General features: G+C 37.5%; 1 protein-coding gene across 1 annotated transcript in view; it reads left to right on the top strand.

Moving 5' to 3' along the window:
- Positions 1-17,030, top strand: part of DENND4C (DENN/MADD domain containing 4C) — a 46,669-nt gene extending 29,639 nt beyond the window's left edge. Inside the window, 11 exon segments of the mRNA XM_009572404.1 lie at positions 1-994; positions 2,608-2,788; positions 4,466-4,575; positions 7,336-7,511; positions 8,558-8,740; positions 10,251-10,440; positions 11,337-11,582; positions 12,951-13,068; positions 14,751-14,904; positions 16,007-16,071; positions 16,752-17,030. The exon segment at positions 1-994 is cut by the window's left edge and continues 15 nt beyond it. Of these exon segments, the coding sequence (XP_009570699.1) occupies positions 1-994; positions 2,608-2,788; positions 4,466-4,575; positions 7,336-7,511; positions 8,558-8,740; positions 10,251-10,440; positions 11,337-11,582; positions 12,951-13,068; positions 14,751-14,904; positions 16,007-16,071; positions 16,752-16,888 (2,554 nt within the window). The 3' untranslated portion in view covers positions 16,889-17,030.
- Positions 17,031-17,257: the final 227 nt, after the last annotated feature.

The following is a 17,257-nucleotide window of genomic DNA, read 5'->3' as shown; positions in this document are numbered from 1 at the left end:
AATGCTGCTGAAAAAAGGCAGCTTGGACTTGCATTCTAAAGAAATAGCAATAATGATGGGAGCAGATGCCAAGATCCTAACAGCAGCTTTATCTGGGGCCAAAACTTCACCCTGTCATATGAATAAATCCCACAGCTTTGAAAGTATCGTTGACCAGCAGGTTTCTGGCATAAGTGGCACTTGGAGTTGTATGACTGAAAGTGATTGGGAATTGGAGCATAGGTCTTCACCAGTGATGGAAGAACCTGGGGAAGGTCAGGAGCATCTTGAAAATGGAAGAGATGAAAACATGACCACAGTGGAAGACATGAACCTTGAACAGTCAGCTGAGTCCAAAAACCAGAAATCAGAATCCAAAGATGCAACTGCTAAAAGGAATAGCTTTTATGGAGTGGTTAAGCCTATTGAAAGGGAAGATGTTGAAGTAGGCTTGGACCCTTTATCTTTGCTGGCTACTGACAGCGCACAACCAAGGCATCCAGAACCTGAGGAAAAGTTGGTGTCGCCCATTGCAGCACGCAATTTGGCAGACGAAATAGAGACCTATATGAACCTGAAGAACCCATTGAGTAGTAAGTTTCCCAGCATGGAACTGCACAAGCCAGACAGGGAGGCAGAAACCTCTGGTACACATGGTCATTCCCAAGAAAGGAGGTCAAGCCTGCCTTTGGATCCCATCCTGCCATCCCCCAAATCATACGAAAACCGGAGAAGTCCTTCTGTCTCCAGATCCAAAACATTCACTGGACGACCAAAGCAACAAACCCATCCGCGAGTTCAAAAGGAGCGGTCTTCATCTTTGACAGGGCTGGGTCGTTCTTCTGCACATGGCTCATTAGGATCTGTCGTAACAACTTTATCCAATCTGAAGTTAGACAATATACTGTCTGGACCAAAAATGGATGTTCTGAAATCAGGCATGAAGCAGGCTGCCAATGTGGCCAGTAAGATGTGGGGAGTTGTAACTTCAGCATATAATTACGCAGATGTGGAGGCAAGTGTTTTTCAATATGAAAAATTTGGGGAGACCAAGTTAGAGGGGTAACTTCTGTGTCCAGAAGATTGCTTCCCGAGATGGTGTTTTTTCTTAAGTATTTACTTTTATTAGCTAATAAAAATTGTATCTTATGTATGGTGGAGTTTTTCTCTGTCATTAAAAAAACACTTTTCAGACAAAAGCAAATTAAATGCTCTTGATGCAGTAAACTTAAACTTTGGCTTTTTGTTCTCAACATCCCCCCCATTTATTTATTTATCTATTTATCTTTTTATTTATATTTGAAGAAACCGCACCAAGAAGCCCTAGTAAGAACAAAATTATGTCATCTTAAATGATATCATACTGCCTGTCTTACTTTAAAAAATGAAGAAAAGGGTCTGAAAACAAATCACAAACCTAAGAAGTCAGGTTGGTGAGGATTAAAGTTGGAAGTAGTAAAGGACAGCCTGAGATCTAGTAAATTCGCTCATCAGGAATTTGGAAGCTAAATGTTACACTTCTGGTGTGAGCACACTTGATTAACAGGGTCTTTTTCAGAGTAAAACATTTCAGAGTATAATGACATGAATGAAGGAGGAGATGGAGAGATGAATATTATAACTTCCTCCTTTCTATATATTTCTATATATATGTTATTGTGCCTCCAAACATAGTTTTCTCTCTTAGAAAAGCCTCTGCTTCATCCAGTTAACCCCTTGATCTGGTGTTTGGCTTTAAGGATCTTTTGTTTCCCCTCTTCAGGCTGTTAAGATAGCTTCTTGTTTCCTTTTTCAAATTCTCCCTCTTTTCCCCGGCCTCCATAAAAGGTGGGAAAAGGTGTTTGGCATTATTTCTACGTGAAACAAATTTAACTTCTGTTAAATAGGGTCCGTTCTATTAAATTAAAAAAAAAGTTTGTCTTAATTTTTTTTTAACCAGATTTTGCCTGTGACAATGAAAATTCAGTGGTTTGCTTTCTTTCCTGAGTTTTTTTTCCTGTGACCTAGGTTTTCCTGTGTGCCTTTCTATTGTACTGACCTATTCCGCAGAATTTTGTTTAACAGCACATCATAATCCCCTCAACGTGACTTATTTTAATTTCCCTCAAGGATCTTTTCTTTCTCTGCTCTTTTATTTCTGCAACTTCCCTTTTTTAATATCCTAATTATTATACTTTGTTGCATCATGTGTCTTAGTGACTGTGTTATTGCTGCATCATTTCAGGTGGTATGTTTTATTCCTGTCTTCAATTCTGAAAATATGACTTTAACTTGGACCTTTTTTCTCGTAATTCCTTCATTTTGTGTAATGTCTGCAAAATCACAATTTCTGCATCGTTTTTCCTGTTTCTCCTGAAATGAAGAATTATATCCCTGTCGCTCTGTCACTCAGTTTGATCCTCAGCTAAGTATTTTCATTGCTAAAGCCTTTCATTTTTTCAATATCCTTCTGGTTTGTCCAATATCTGCTCTTTCTGGGGTTGTGTAGGTTTATCTTACACTTAATAAATTTTTCACATCAGGATTTTATCTTAATCTGCTACTTTATTTATTTATTAGGATAAAAATGGAAGTCAAATAATGGATTTGGAAGTACTCAAAAATGCTAATTTTCTTCTTCTATTAAAGGAAGAAGACAATCGACCAGACTTTAACTTCCCTGCTGGTTTTGAAGATAGTGTTTTAGGAGATAATCTGTCATCAAGAACTGGAGTCCCAGGGCTAATTACGAATGAGCTTGCACAAAGCACTACTAGTCTTGGCAGTAGCAGTAGCAGTGGAGATGCAGGAAGACAGCATTACAGTGCAGGTGAGATGGTTTTTTTTTGTTTCCCGCTCATAACTTGTTTATAATACAACAAACAGAGAAAACTACTACGTGTGAAATTATTCATAACAATGGAAGCTATGATAATCTGAAATTATTTCAAGCTCTTAAGATAAGTACAAGCAAATTTGTATTTCCATTCTATACTCTTCTCTTGCAGTAGCAAATAGCTAATGCGTCTCTCTTTGTTGAATGTATAAAAAGTTGATACAAAATACAGGGATTTAACTGTAAAAATACTTCCTCTGTGTATGTGATAGGAAGACTCCTAACTAGTTATAGCCAGGAACACCTCCTCATTCATGTAAAGTCATAATACCCTGAAAGTTCTTGAAATATCAGTACAGACAAGCAGAGCAATGTTCAAGAACTGCAAATAGTTGCATAACTAACAGAGACAGATCTTTTGAGGGGAGGAAAAAAAAACCACAAAACCCTGAAAACAAACAAACAAAATCAACGCCACAGCCCCAAGCCCACAAAAAACCCAAAGCAACACACACAAAAAATGCATCGGTTTTACAGTGGAATAGGATGTATTGGATGCATACTTGATTTGAACTTGTGAAGGTAATTAATTGATGAACACATGCCTACTGCTAAATTGTCCTTTCCCCACCCCACCCCCCCGGTTCTAAAACTGGATGAAGTAAATCTAATCATTTTCAGTTCAGATTTGATTCAATTAGATTTTACTCTTATTTTGAGAAAAAGATGTGTGGCTGAACCAGCTGGGGGTTTGGGTTAGCTCTCTTTGCAGTACATTAATGATGTGAATATCATAGAGCCATCTGCATCAAGAGAGGAAGAACTGTCTTGCAGACTAGACATAAGCTGGCCCTGTCTAGCAAAATCTTGATGAGTTATCTTCTAGTTCCAGTTAGTTAGGAGGGTTATAAGAACTAGCTATAAAGAGTGGCAGCCATCAACAGGATATGTAAAATTTGTTCACAAACATAAACTTTAGCTGAAGAAGCAGAGGAGCCCTCTTTATGACGAGGGGACTCTGGTAGTGATTTTTTGAATAGGAGAGTTTGACTGGGCTTGTCAGAGGAGGTAATGCTGATAGTTTTGCTTCCTAAAACTGATTCCAGCCATTTCCTTCTGGTAAATATATTGCAACTCCTTTTCCCCTTCTCCCAGGCAAAGCTCATAACGCCGTATGGCTCATAACCCAGCCTCACCAAAGACAGATTATTTGTTTTCCTGCAATGTTAGCCAGGGAAAACTTAAGCACAGTAATGGCATGTTTGGTATCACGTGTCTTGCCTGGTACTATTCTTCTGTTTGCTATTTATATATGGATGTATCATTCAAGAAATCTTGAACAACTTCTTAGAGTATATATATCGAGCAATCTTACTGCTTTTTGCCATTCTTTATTCTTTCTTTGTGTTATGAGATTTTATTCAGTGATGCTTTTTTTCTTTTACCAGTCTGTGATATAATATGTTAGACAAAAATAACTTTGAAATGTTAATCACAAAAATGAGATTTATCTATGTTTTAATTATAATATCAGTGAAGTTACAGAGCTACATATATTTGAAGATCTTCTGGTACAATTTTCTGTCTTGATCGAACAGAAATTATTTTCTTTGGGAATGGATACATTTCTCTTTCCTTGAATGAAATATCCAAACTACTCTTTCTGTATAGGTGAAGTTTCATTCCCAAGAAGTATGAAAGTTCTAGATTCTGAGAAGTCGGAGCACAGCTCTTCACATAATACTAGTTTATCCAGCATTTTCCAGAACTATGCAATGGAGGTAAGATTAATAAGCTCATAGATGAAAGATACAATTACTCAAAATTACTGTATGCATTAATTACCTGTTTAGTTGTGGTTGGATTTTTCAAAACAATTTTTTTCCATGTTTCTACTGCAAAGATGCTTGATATTTTTAGCCCAGAGTGTGACAGTAGCTTTAAAAAAGAAAAGTGTGTTAAATGCTTTTATGTATCTTTCATATAGAGAGAGAAGAGACAATTGAGGGAGGGGTCAAAACTTGAAGTGAGACATAAATTAGAGAGCATTTCAAGCTTTTTTTTGTGCTTTTTTTCCCTTTATGAAAATTACAGGTTGTTACTAAATAATTGTGGTGGGTTGACCACAGTCAGCAGCTAAGCCCTCACCCAGACACTTGCTTACTCCCCCCTCATCAGCATGGGGGAGAGAATCAGAAGGGCAGAAGCAAGGAAAAAAGCTTGAAGGTCGAGATAAAGAAAATTTAATAAGTGAATTGGGGGGAAAAAAAAACCCAAACCAGGAGGAGGGCCAACAAAAAAAGTGATGCAAAGGCAATCAGTCAGCACCATGACACCCCAAGGAACAGCTACCTTGGAAAAACTCCCCCACACACATCCAGTTTTATAGCTGATCGTGACATTATATAGTATCTCTTTGGTCAGCTGAGGTCAGCTGTCCTGGCTGTGTCCCCTCCCAGCCTCCTTGCTGGGAGAAAGAAGAGGCCGTGATGATTTATAAGGCACTGTTCAGCAATAGCTAAAACATTGGTGTGTTATCAACACGGAGTTGGTCACCAGCCTAAAACACAGCACCATAAAGACTGCTATGAAGAGAGCTAACTCTATCCCAGCGAAACCCAACACGATAATGATTTAGTATGCCTCTTTGTTTCAGTTATTGCTTGTAGATGCTTTCAGACTTCAGGTATGTAGGCAATGGTCACTTTGTTTGCCTTGGTCACTTTTCTTTCAGCTGTAGTGTTATTTTGTAATTTTCTTTTATGTTTGAGCTTCTGGAGATCTAGGTTGTCAGCTTCTGCACTGTATTTTATAAAGGGCGTAGTAAAAGAAAAATGTTGCTGTTGGGCTAATATCTAAAATATATTAGATCTAAAATATATTATATGCTGTGTTTGGTGGTGGTTTTTTGGTTTTGTTTCCTGTGAGAATGAAACAATGAAGTAAGAGGAAGCCTAAAAAATAAGGATTATAGACCACTCTTCAGCTAGTACAGGATTATTTTTTATCATCTTTTCTCCAGTTCCCAATCTAGTTTACTGATGAGACTTTTATTAGGTAAAAAACAACTTTCTGATTTTTCCACTTGTATTGGGTTTGCGTGGCAAGGTTTTGGTACCGGGGAGGCTACAAGGGCGCCTTCTGTGAGAAGATGCTAGAAGCTTCCCCCATGTCCGATAGAGCGACAGACGGCCCCCGCCACTGGCGAAGGCTGAGCCATTCAGTGACGGTGGTAGCATCTCTGTGATAACGTATTTAAGAAGAGGGGAAAAAACTGCTGCACAACAGCAACTGGGGGAGAGGAGAGAACGTGTAAGAGAACAGCTCCGCAGACACCAAGGTCAGTGGAGAAGAAGAGGGAGGAGGTGCTCCAGGTGCCAGAGCAGAGATTCCCCTGCAGCCCGTGGTGAAAAGCACGGTGAGGCAGGCTGTCCCCCTGCATGGAGGTTTAACCGTGGAGCGGATATCCACCTGCAGCCCGTGGAGGACCCCATGCCGGAGCAGGTGGATACTCCCGAAGAAAGCTGTGATGCCGTGGAGAGGAGCCTGTGCTGGAGCAGGCTCCTGGCAGGACCTGTGACCCCATGGGGACCCCACGCTGGAGCAGGCTGTTTCTGAAGGACTGCACCCCGTGGAAAGGACCCATGCTGGAGCAGTTCATGAAGAACTGCAGCCCGTGGGAAGGACCCACATTGGAGAAGTTCACAGAGAACTGTCTCCTGTGGGTGGGACCTCACGCTGAAGCAGGGGAAGAGAGTGAGGAGGAAGGAGCAGCAGAAACAACGCGTGAGGAACTGACCGCAACCCCCATTCCCTGTCCCTCTGCGCCGCTCGGGGAAAGGAGGTAGAGAAGTTGGGAGTGAAGTTGAGCCTGGGAAGAAGGGACGAGTGGGGGGAAGGTGTTTTAGGACTTGGTTTTTATTTCTCATTACCCTACTCTAACTTTTGATTGGCAAAAAATTGAATTAATTTCCCCTAGTAGAGTCTGTTCTGCCAGCGACGGTAATTGCTGAGTGATCTCCCTGTCCTTATCTTGACCAATGAGCTTTTTGTCATATTTTTCTCCCCCTGTCCAGTTGAGGAGGGGGAGTGATAGAGCAGCATGGTGGGCACCTGGCATCCAGCCAAGCTCAACCCACCACACCACTATAAAGATTTCGTTTGTGTTTTGGGTGTTTTGGTTTTGGTTTTGTTTTTTGGGAGAAGTAGACATGCATTTACTTATACAATTCCAAACAATTCGTGTGTGCTGAAGGCTTCATAGGAGCGAGCAATTGCAAATGCTAAATTAGTAGCATTTCAGGGTAATGCTTCTTCCAGGTCTCAAAATACCTAACAAAAATAAATTATTAGTATTTGCATTTCATAGGTAAAAGTTATGTGGACAAGATAACTCTGAGTATGGTGAGTAAGTAGTGATGAACTCATGCCTCCCAACTGGCATTCTGATACTGTTAAACTCCTGTGGGTATTAAGCCTATAAAGCCAATTATAAAAGAATCTGAAACAAGACTGGTAATATTCATTCTTTGCTATTCCAGGTATTGATGTCAAGCTGCTCTCAATGTAGAGCTTGTGGTGCTCTGGTTTATGATGAAGAAATTATGGCTGGATGGACAGCAGATGATTCAAACTTGAACACTACGTGTCCTTTCTGTAAAAGTACCTTCCTACCTTTACTTAATGTTGAATTTAAAGACCTACGTGGCTCTGCAAGGTTAGTGGGTTTTATAGATATGCTCTTTCTGCCTTTGCACTTGTATGTAATTAAATTTTTTCAAAAAAGGATCTTAGTTATATCTCCCAGTATTTTTATCTAGATGTTTGCAAGAATGTCACTGCCTGTTTGACGGTCATGATTGCACTAAAGGAAATTATAAGTCATGTAAACTATTGAGTTTCATTGTAAAACAGCCAAAAAGCAAAGCCTTTTTACCACTTTTTCTTTTCTTATTTTCTTTGTAAGCATAACTGTACAGAAGGTATAAGTCTGTTTTCATTTTGTTTAGGTTTTGAAACAAAGCTAATGGGTCATGAACTTTTTAAAAGCATATGACTCAGTTTTTAAATCTGTCAGCAAAGAACTTCTCCCAAATTAAATTTACTAACAGCTTTTAGTAGCAGATGCTCCAGCTTATTTCTCCAGTAGTTCTCCAGTTTAAGCTTCTCCACTTACTATTTTTATGTCTTTTAATTGCACTGTGAAGGCTGGAACTTACTTTAAGCTAATTTAAAATGGATTCTCACTGAAGTGGTTATTGCTGTGAAACAGAGCTGCCATTAGTGTTCTCTGATGCTGAAACTGAACATCTGTAGAGTGTGTACTTAAAAAACCTTAGCAAAGCAAGACACGTTCCTGTTATCTTGAGCCTATAATGGTGTATGGTCTTCATGTATAGTCTGTAATGTCACATTACAATAACAACCATTTTCAGTGACGTGTCAGCTATTGATACATTGTTGCTGATTGGGCAACAATATATGAATGTGAGAAACTAAGGTCACTTGTAATGACTTGCATCCAGCACAGGATTTCGTAATTTGCAGATCAAATCTCTGTATGTGTTCATTTACTCTGCCTATATAAGTTACAGTGGAGAGAGTAGGATGAAGTTTGTGTCCTGTCGTCAAGCTTTTTAATGTTGTGTTTCCTTATTTTTGCTGCTTTTTGAAAGTAAATTTAGAAAATAACTTTTTTAATGACTTTATGCTTACATCTTAACCTTTGTATTTCTCTCCCCTCCCATTCATGTTGTAACTTAGCTTTTTCCTGAAGCAAAGTACCTCAGGAGATAGTTTACAGAGTGGTACCCTTCCATTAACCACGGATTCACTGGAGCAGAAACTGTTGTCCAGTCCAGCTGTTGCTGACTTGATCAGTTTTTCAGATCACCCACAGTCCAGCCACACCATAGCTGAAGAAAGTAGCTCTGCAGCTGAGCAGAGGTAGGTAAAACAGCGTTGTTAATTCTGTCAGAAATGTATCAACACTTCCAGTATCTCCACCAAATATGGTGGAGAAGTACAATTGTAACTTGACGATCATCTGTTTCCTGTCATTCTTTTTGCATGTTTTAAGAGTGCTTTTATCAATTTGAAGTAAGCTGGTTCCACTAAATGAGTGGGTTTTAGAGATACAACTACAGAAATAAATCTTTTTCCGCTATTGAGTAATAGGTAAAACTTCTACTCAGTATTGTTAGAACACACTCACCTTTTAAAGACACACAGAAATTTAAGCATTACTTCTCCTTTCCTTGTGTTTAGAATTTAACAAGAAGGACACTGCATTACGGGGAAAAATAAGTCCATTTGCTGGAACACTCTTTTTTGAGAGAAAGCTTTCGGAGCGCTCAACACTTGTACTGAGCATACGTTCTATGAGAAATAATACTGATGTAAAACTGAAACTCAGAAAAACAATACCATTTTTGAAACAGTTTGAGGAAAGAAGCATTAAGGAGAAAGTGTCATGTTGGAAGAGGAAAGAATTGAAATAGTGCTGCTATGAATTGTGACCTTTTTGCTGGGAGTTGTTGACATTTTGTTGTAATAGCGGGGTTTTTTTTAATCATTATTCCATTTGGAATTCTTGAGTATCAATGCCTGTGAGCTAACGAGCTAATGCCTGTGTCAGACTACTAAATCAATGTGATAGTAGTTAGTCTTAATATTCTAGAAATGAAAGGTGGTATTGCTTATGTTAATCTCTTAACTTTGATGTCATGTATTTTTAACTAAAGTCAAACTTGGGAGTGAAGATCACCTCTAAATTAATCTCTTCCCTCTCTTTGCAGATTATTTGGAAGCAGAGACTTTCTGTTTCACTTGATGTTTTTTCTTCTGTATTATAGTTGAATTGTTTTTATCCATTGTTTCAGTTATAAGGGGCACAAAATGAATATTCCCAGATCTGCAAGCAGCTTGATTGTATGGGTTAAATTTGACAAGCCTGTAATAGGAGTTTGCTTGAATTATCTTGTTGGATGAGTTTGACACTGACAATTTTATTTTTTTAGTCATTTTGGTACGCAACTTACAAATTGTTTTCTGTAATATTTTTGCTCTGCTTATGATATTTAGAGAAAGTAAACATAAAGGGAAGAGGAAGTAAAAATAATAATCTTTGTGTGTTGACAAAACTGTACATTCCTGTTTTTCTAAGCAAGGTAAAGCTGTATCAGAGCAATGGTACCTATACAGAACTGCAATGCTTTCAGATTCATGTCTTAGGTTATACCTAGCTGCTTTTCTGGAGGAATGGTTATATTGTTTTGAGAGGCATTTTGTTTTGTTTTCCCTAAACTGTGGAGCTAACTGGGCAAATATGATTCCTTATTAATAGAGAAACTTAGCTTGGGATACTTACTTAGCAGCTTTTCTCTGCTTCCTTCCTGTTGCCATGGGAATGCTGAATAGTTTCATATTAGCATGTTCTCTTCTAAAATCCAAACAGTGATGTGGCGGAAGAACAGAGTAAAGATCCCAGAACCATGAAGACATCTGCGAATAATCCTCCAAAAAGGGGAGTGTCCTTGACTCGGAGCCACAGTGTTGGAGGTCCACTGCAAAACATTGATCTTTCCCAGAGACCGTCTCACGGCATTTCAACAGTTAGTCTTCCAAATAGTTTGCAAGAAGTTGTGGTAAGTCTAGAAGCTGCACATTCAGTTGACAGCAAAATACTGAACACAATGAACTTACAATGAATAATGTTCTACTGCTAGCATTCTTATCCATTTGGGGAATGGGAATTGCCAATCATATTTTCATGTTCTTATGAGAAAAAAAAATCTTGGTTTAATTAATCTAAATTGCTTTTTCAGTACATTGTACAAATGGTGCTGCTTGATTTGAAATGTTCTCTCTAGCAGAATGAAGCTGGTCTTTGTCTTTCTAAAACAGGAAGCTTGTTTTAAAAATAACCCAACTTCTGCAGCAGACTAAACACAATATTGCAAACAACACACTGTTGCAGGAGTGAAAGTCTGTTCCTTTTCCACGCATTTACTTACACCCCTCCTCTATGTTCTGTTAGGCTTACCTGTTGGGTGGATGGGAGAAGGTAAGACGCAGTATTGAGACTATTACATTATTCTTGCATGTAAAACAAAGCGTTTCTGCTCTCTCCAGGTATTTTTTATTGGCAAGAAGCTGTATTAACGTAAACTCATGATTCAGTTCCACAGCTGATGTAATTACTGACATTTTTCTGCAATCTCCATTGCTACTGGCTTAGTACTGGCTTAGATAGCTTGAAACTGCACAATCAGAAACAAGTTATAACAAATTAGCATTTTCTCTTTTTCACATAATAGAGAGAGCTTAGGTGATGGTTCTTGAAAGTTAAGAAACACCTCAACAGTCAAAACTGCTGATGCTGTTAAAGTTATTGTGTGATCAGTACTTCCAGAGGCTTTTTCCAAATGTCAAAAGAAACTGATTTTCAGGGCAAGTAATCCTGAAGAGTATTTCTGGAAGAAAAATCTTTGACTTTGTAAAAAAACCAATTTTTCTTTTGTGTGTGTTGTTTTGTTTTTAGGATCCTTTAATAAAAAGACCTAACCCTCTCCCTGTATCTGTACCCTACTTGAGCCCTTTGGTACTGCGTAAGGAGCTTGAATCACTGTTGGAAAATGAGGGAGAGCAAGTAATTCATACATCCAAATTCATCAATCAACACCCCATAATTTTCTGGAACCTAGTTTGGTATTTCCGGCGGTTGGATCTACCTAGCAACTTACCTGGGCTCATTTTAACATCTGAACACTGTAATGATGGAGTGCAGGTAAGTGGCTTCCTCATATTACAACTGCAGATTATTAGAGTAAGCTAAATTTGAGAGTTTGGATCAAAAAAAGTGGGTGAGTAATTTCTGAGTAGCTTGGATCTAGGTTCCTGGTTTTTTTGTAATACAAGTAGATGGGTTTGTTTTCCACAAGGAATCTTGAAGGAAGATGAGTGGAAACAGCATTCAAATTCTAGTCAAGCTGTTCTCTTCTAAAAACACAGAGGGTAAAATTCATTAAAGAGAAGGCTGATATATAGAAGGAAACAGGATGTGTCTGTGGAGAACTCACAAATTGCAATACATTGTAATTCATATAGTGTGGGTTACATACTTCAATATATGAACCTTTGAAGTTATTGGTCCGTATTTTTTGTTCTTTTCCACTAATAGCTTTTGCTATTCAAACGCCACTGAGTTTCCTTACTATATGAATAGAACCAAAGAACGTAGAATGGATGCTATCTTTTGAGTATTTTGCTTTTCCTATTTTAAGGAGCAGATGTTTTTCTGAAACCTATATGATTTCTGTATGTAAGTACTAAATTCAATAGGTATTTATATATGATGCATGTGAAAAAGTAGTATTTTCCTATCTACATATATGCGCTTTAATTTTAAAATTCTCTCTCGCTCAATTTAAAAAAAAAAACCCCACCTAGAACCACGAACAATTTTCCAAGAAATGTGGTTGAAGACCAATACTAATGAAATCTAAAGCATACTGGAAAAATACAATGCATTAGCAGGGAAAACCACAAGACGAGACATAGTACCTTGTAATCTCTACTATAAATTGACACACTAGTGGTAAATTTTTCTTGCCCAGTAATTCTTGTTGTATTAGTGATTCCAGAGGCACTTAATTTTATAAAATAATTATGGAAGTATTGTTTTGAGTGCCATATATTTTTAATGGAAGTAAGTGATTCATATTTCTATGCAAATACAGATTCTTTCTGCTTGTTGGGAAGACCAACACATAGACATGCATACCAAATCTTAATCAGGTCAGAAAATACTAAGGTACAGCATGATGAGTAGTATAAATCAAGTAACATGGGTGGTGCACAAAAAATATTTTTGGATACTTATTCATAAATATTTTCTTCAGATATCTGTGGAAACCTGAATGGTCTTTATATGTTAGGCTAAACTAGAAAAGGCAATTAAATGTTGCAGTACTTGTGACTTTGCACTGGTTGAGTGCAGTTTCCTGTAGAAGACATCAACTCTTTCTCTTTATTGAATTTAAGATAAATAAAGTAAACCTTTTTTTGTTTGCAAAATGAGTAGAAGAGCAGTTTTTTAAATAATAAGATTGTACTGATGTTTTTAAAACGTCTTCCCTTTCCTTATGTTTTTTAGCTTCCTTTGACATCTCTTGCTCAAGATAGCAAGCTAGTATACATACATCTGCTGTGGGACAACATCAACCTCCACCAAGAGCCAGGGGAGCCTCTGTATATATCTTGGAGAAGTCTCAGTAAGTAAAACAAATGTTACAGAAAGCAGAGGGAGCAGAGGCTATGGAAAGAAACAGTTGTTTTGTAGTGTCTGAAGTGTACACAGCCCATCAAGTTGGAAAGCATTTTTAGTGGGATCTGCAATCCCTTAGGTACTTAACATAGTCTCGGTGTCAAAATTATTTGGGAAAATATCTTACTGACCTGTGTGAAAAGGTATGTTATCTGTCCTTATGTCATACACTTATAAACAGGGTGGGAGGATTTGCTCTAGATGGGGTGCTAAATAAGCTTCACCTGATTTGAATGTTTCATTGCATTATCGTGTTATATCTATGCAGGCATGAAAAAGAAGATTGTATTACAAAAAAGTATCTTGTGTTTTTGTAAATGAATGAAAGGTCACAAGTCCCATTAATATGTACATTTGGCAGCCTACGTGACTGTCAAAAAGTAAGATCCAAGAAAGCCTTTGTCTACCATAACTTGATTTGGAAGGAAGAAAAAACAGGCAGACTTGTTATGAGAACTTCGGGTTTTCATTACTTCTGATCAGCAAAAAACTTTTTTTGACCTAAACTTCTCAGTCTGTGTTTTAACTTTCAAAACCTATGCTAAAAACTATGTAGCGTGCTAATTCTGGTTCTAAGGAAGAAAAAAGGGTTTGTTGAAAAGTGTCCTAAAAATAAACAGACTGATCAGAAAATTACAATCAAGAGCACAGAATAAGATGTGGTGTTTCCCTCAGCTTCTACAAAAGCATATTGATTTGAGCATAATACATGAAAAGCGTCCCCAAAGCATTCAGACATGAATGAAGGTGCATAAATATATGTGTTTATGTAAATAAAGGAGCAACAGGCCAGTTTTGAAATGTGGAAGAAAAGTAGTAGTATTGTAGATAGGCTCTACAGCAGTGTCAGAAAGTATCTGGAAAACAGGAAATTACATTTGTAAACCATCATGAAAGTCAATTTTATGAAAATTTTAGGTTGGTGTGATTATGATTACTAGCCTTGGTCTACATTTCATTTACACACCACATGCTTGCTGCCTAATCTGTAGCCTTATTTTTTTGCCAGTAAATGGATTTAGTATTCCCTCACGAGTCACTGTTTTCCAAAGAATAATAGTTCAGTGTTATTCTGGAAGCAGCAATGTAAGCAACAAATCATGATGGTAAATGACTTGATAATTTTCTTTCCTGTTTGACGCAACTGTGCATTATCTATTCCAATATGTAACCCAAAGTTATCAATTAATTGTGGCTTTTAAGAAGGGCTTTGATAAGAAAAGTTTCTGTGATAAGAAATATGAGTGTGTTTTCTTTTGTTTTATTTCTTTTCTGTTGTGTAAAAATAATCTTGTTGAGTGAACTTAGTTTTTGAAAGTTAAGTGCAGCAATAAATCTGAGCTAACAAAACATCACAGGCAACATCTGATACTGGATACTCTTCAGTCTCTTGTATTTCTCTGTCATGTGGGAGCTCTTGCACATGGATACCTGATGCATCCTGTCACTTTCATGGTGGAGTAAAGGCTATGAGCAGACAAAGCCTTTCCATTGTAACAAATTGCTGTAGATTGAGTAGAGGTTTTGTACATATATATATCACTTTCTGAAATACCTCCTGCTTATTAAAGTGAAAAAAAAAAATCTTTACTATAATTTTCTAATAATCTGTGCTGTTGCGTTTACCAGATTCTTCTGAAAAGAGACCCTCCACAGTGGCAGAAGATCAGCAGGCAACAAACACTTTGCTGGAGAACATCAAACTAAGTATTCAACACAATGACGTTGTTAAACCAATCAACCTCCTTGTACAGAAAGTTAAGCCAGATGTGAAACGACAGAGGTAAAGGGGTAATCTCTTCTTACTTCCTCCCCACTCAAAGTTAAACAAGATCAGACTATATACACTTCATTAATGATAATTCCATAAGGACCTCTCGGGAATATTCAGTTTCATTTGTGTCCACCAAACACTGTGTATATTTGTTTATGCCCCTGTTTACAAACAGATGCATTCTGTAGCCAGATGCATAATTCATCCAAATCAATTGGATAAATGTAATTCTTCAGTCAAAATGGACATTTTACAAATGAATAAGAAAAACGCAGATATTGACTATGCAGATTTTGGTGTTGCTCCAGATCTAGCAAATTGATAAATAAAAGTGTGCAGCATCCTGTTGCAGTGTCTGGAATATTCTCCAAACTACCTAGGTTTATACCTATTGAAATTCTACCAACCTGGAGTCCTGGCTAAGACAAGTGGATACAGCATGATCCACAAACAAAGAGACACATCTAAATAACACTTGCACGGTACGTTTTGTCATCTGCACTACAATTCAGAGAGGGCATTGTACAAAAGCACAGCCTCTGAAGTAAATTACAGCAGGTGCAAGATGCATTTGAAAGTCTATCATGCTAAGTCATCTTCGCTTCTGTGGTGTCTAGTTACTAAAAAGAAACAAGAACTAGTCTGCCTTTGAGTTGCACAAGGAAAAAGTTAGTATCTAATTGTTTAGTGATATCCAGTTCTGAGATAGATCGTGACATTCTGAAACAAAAAACAAAGTATGGGTGATCTGAAATAAGCCCGTTCCCTGTACTTCACCCTCAGGCAGGAATGAGTTAATAAATAAATGGTGCTTAATTTTATATTTCTTGTTTTTCTGGAGTTTTTATGGCATGTTTGGCAGAGGGATTTTTCATAGAAAATGTAACTTCTGGGATTTGGCAATAATATAACTTCATGCGTCAAGGAAAAATATTCAGACATGAGAAAACCTTAAGCTAGTAATCATGTAGATTGGTCACTTTCTTCACAAGCAAGATTAACAGAACAGTTGCAGAAACTACATAGTGGAAGATTAACATCTTCAATATTGACTTTCTAGACTTAGGATAGTTGGTGCTTTCATTGACTTACCCTTCAAAATATTTCCTAGGAGTTTTTACAGAGAAATTCTTTTCCTGTCTCTGGTGTCTCTTGGAAGAGAGAACATTGATATTGGTAAGTAAAAAACACTGTGAATGCATAGTGCCTCTGTATGAATTATATGAATACTTGATACGAAAACTGGTGTATAAAATCAACTTTTCATCCATGAGTTTCTAAGAAACTTTTCAATTGCTGTGTTTTAGTGAAAAGTACTGTGCTGTCACTCTTCAAGTAGATGTTGCTTTTATGAAAATGTAATTCAGATGGGGCCATTAATTTTGACTTTGAAACCAGTAATCAGTTATTCTAAACAAAGTTTATTAGCTGGAAGCTTTAATTCCTCATGTCTGAAAACTGTTCCCAGTATTGTCCATCTTTCTCTGACCCACATATTAGACCTATGTCATCTAGCCACCTGATTGCCCACCCCTTCCTGATCTCCTCTACCCTGACTTGTATTTTGTACTATGCAAGCAAAGGACCTCCCTTATGGGATGTGACAGGGGAAAAAACCTGGGAACAGGCAAACTGAACTGTGATAAAAGTAATGGGCATCCACTGTGATGCTCCAGCGTGAAGATGCTTTTCAGGTTCTCTGAGGGGATGCATTTTGAAAAAAGAAAAAAATCAGCAGCTAGTTAAGATAATTATTTTGTTATTATATAAAAATCACCAGAAGTATTTTATAGGAACAGTAGTGTGCATTCTACAGGGTTTCTTAAATAACTTCAACTATGCTTTTTCTATTTCAGAGGTCTTTGATAATGAATACAGAATTGCACATAAAAATCTACCAAAGGATGTTCTTGAAAAGATGCAGAAAATAGATGCTCCACCAAGCAGCAGGGTTGAGTGTTGTAGGAGGTGCTTTGGAGCACCTTTAATATAAAAGTGAGGAAGACACATGCTAAACTTCAGTGAGACAAAAGTAGAGGTGAACAAACCAGGAGCATGGTGATATATACACTTTGAATCCCAAAAGGTGATAACTGAGCAATTTGTCAAAGCAATTTCATTGAGCTACAACATATATTCTTGTCTTTCATCTCATGAGACACAGTGTAAAGTACGTTAAAATTTTTTAAAACTGTATTAATAGGGTGAGTTGGTTTTGATGATTGATCTGCTTTTTTTTCATGTATATACTTCTCCTTTTCCCTCCTCAAATCTTTCCCTCATCAGATCAAGGTATTCAAAAAGGTGATGATTAAACATCAGCCTATAGTTGGTGACTTTCTTAAGGGCCATCAATATTTGT

Source organism: Fulmarus glacialis, unplaced genomic scaffold (assembly GCF_000690835.1).
Source record: "Fulmarus glacialis isolate BGI_N327 unplaced genomic scaffold, ASM69083v1 scaffold6742, whole genome shotgun sequence".
NCBI classification, from domain to species: Eukaryota; Metazoa; Chordata; class Aves; order Procellariiformes; family Procellariidae; genus Fulmarus; species Fulmarus glacialis.
This window is presented reverse-complemented; position numbering and strand designations above follow the sequence as displayed.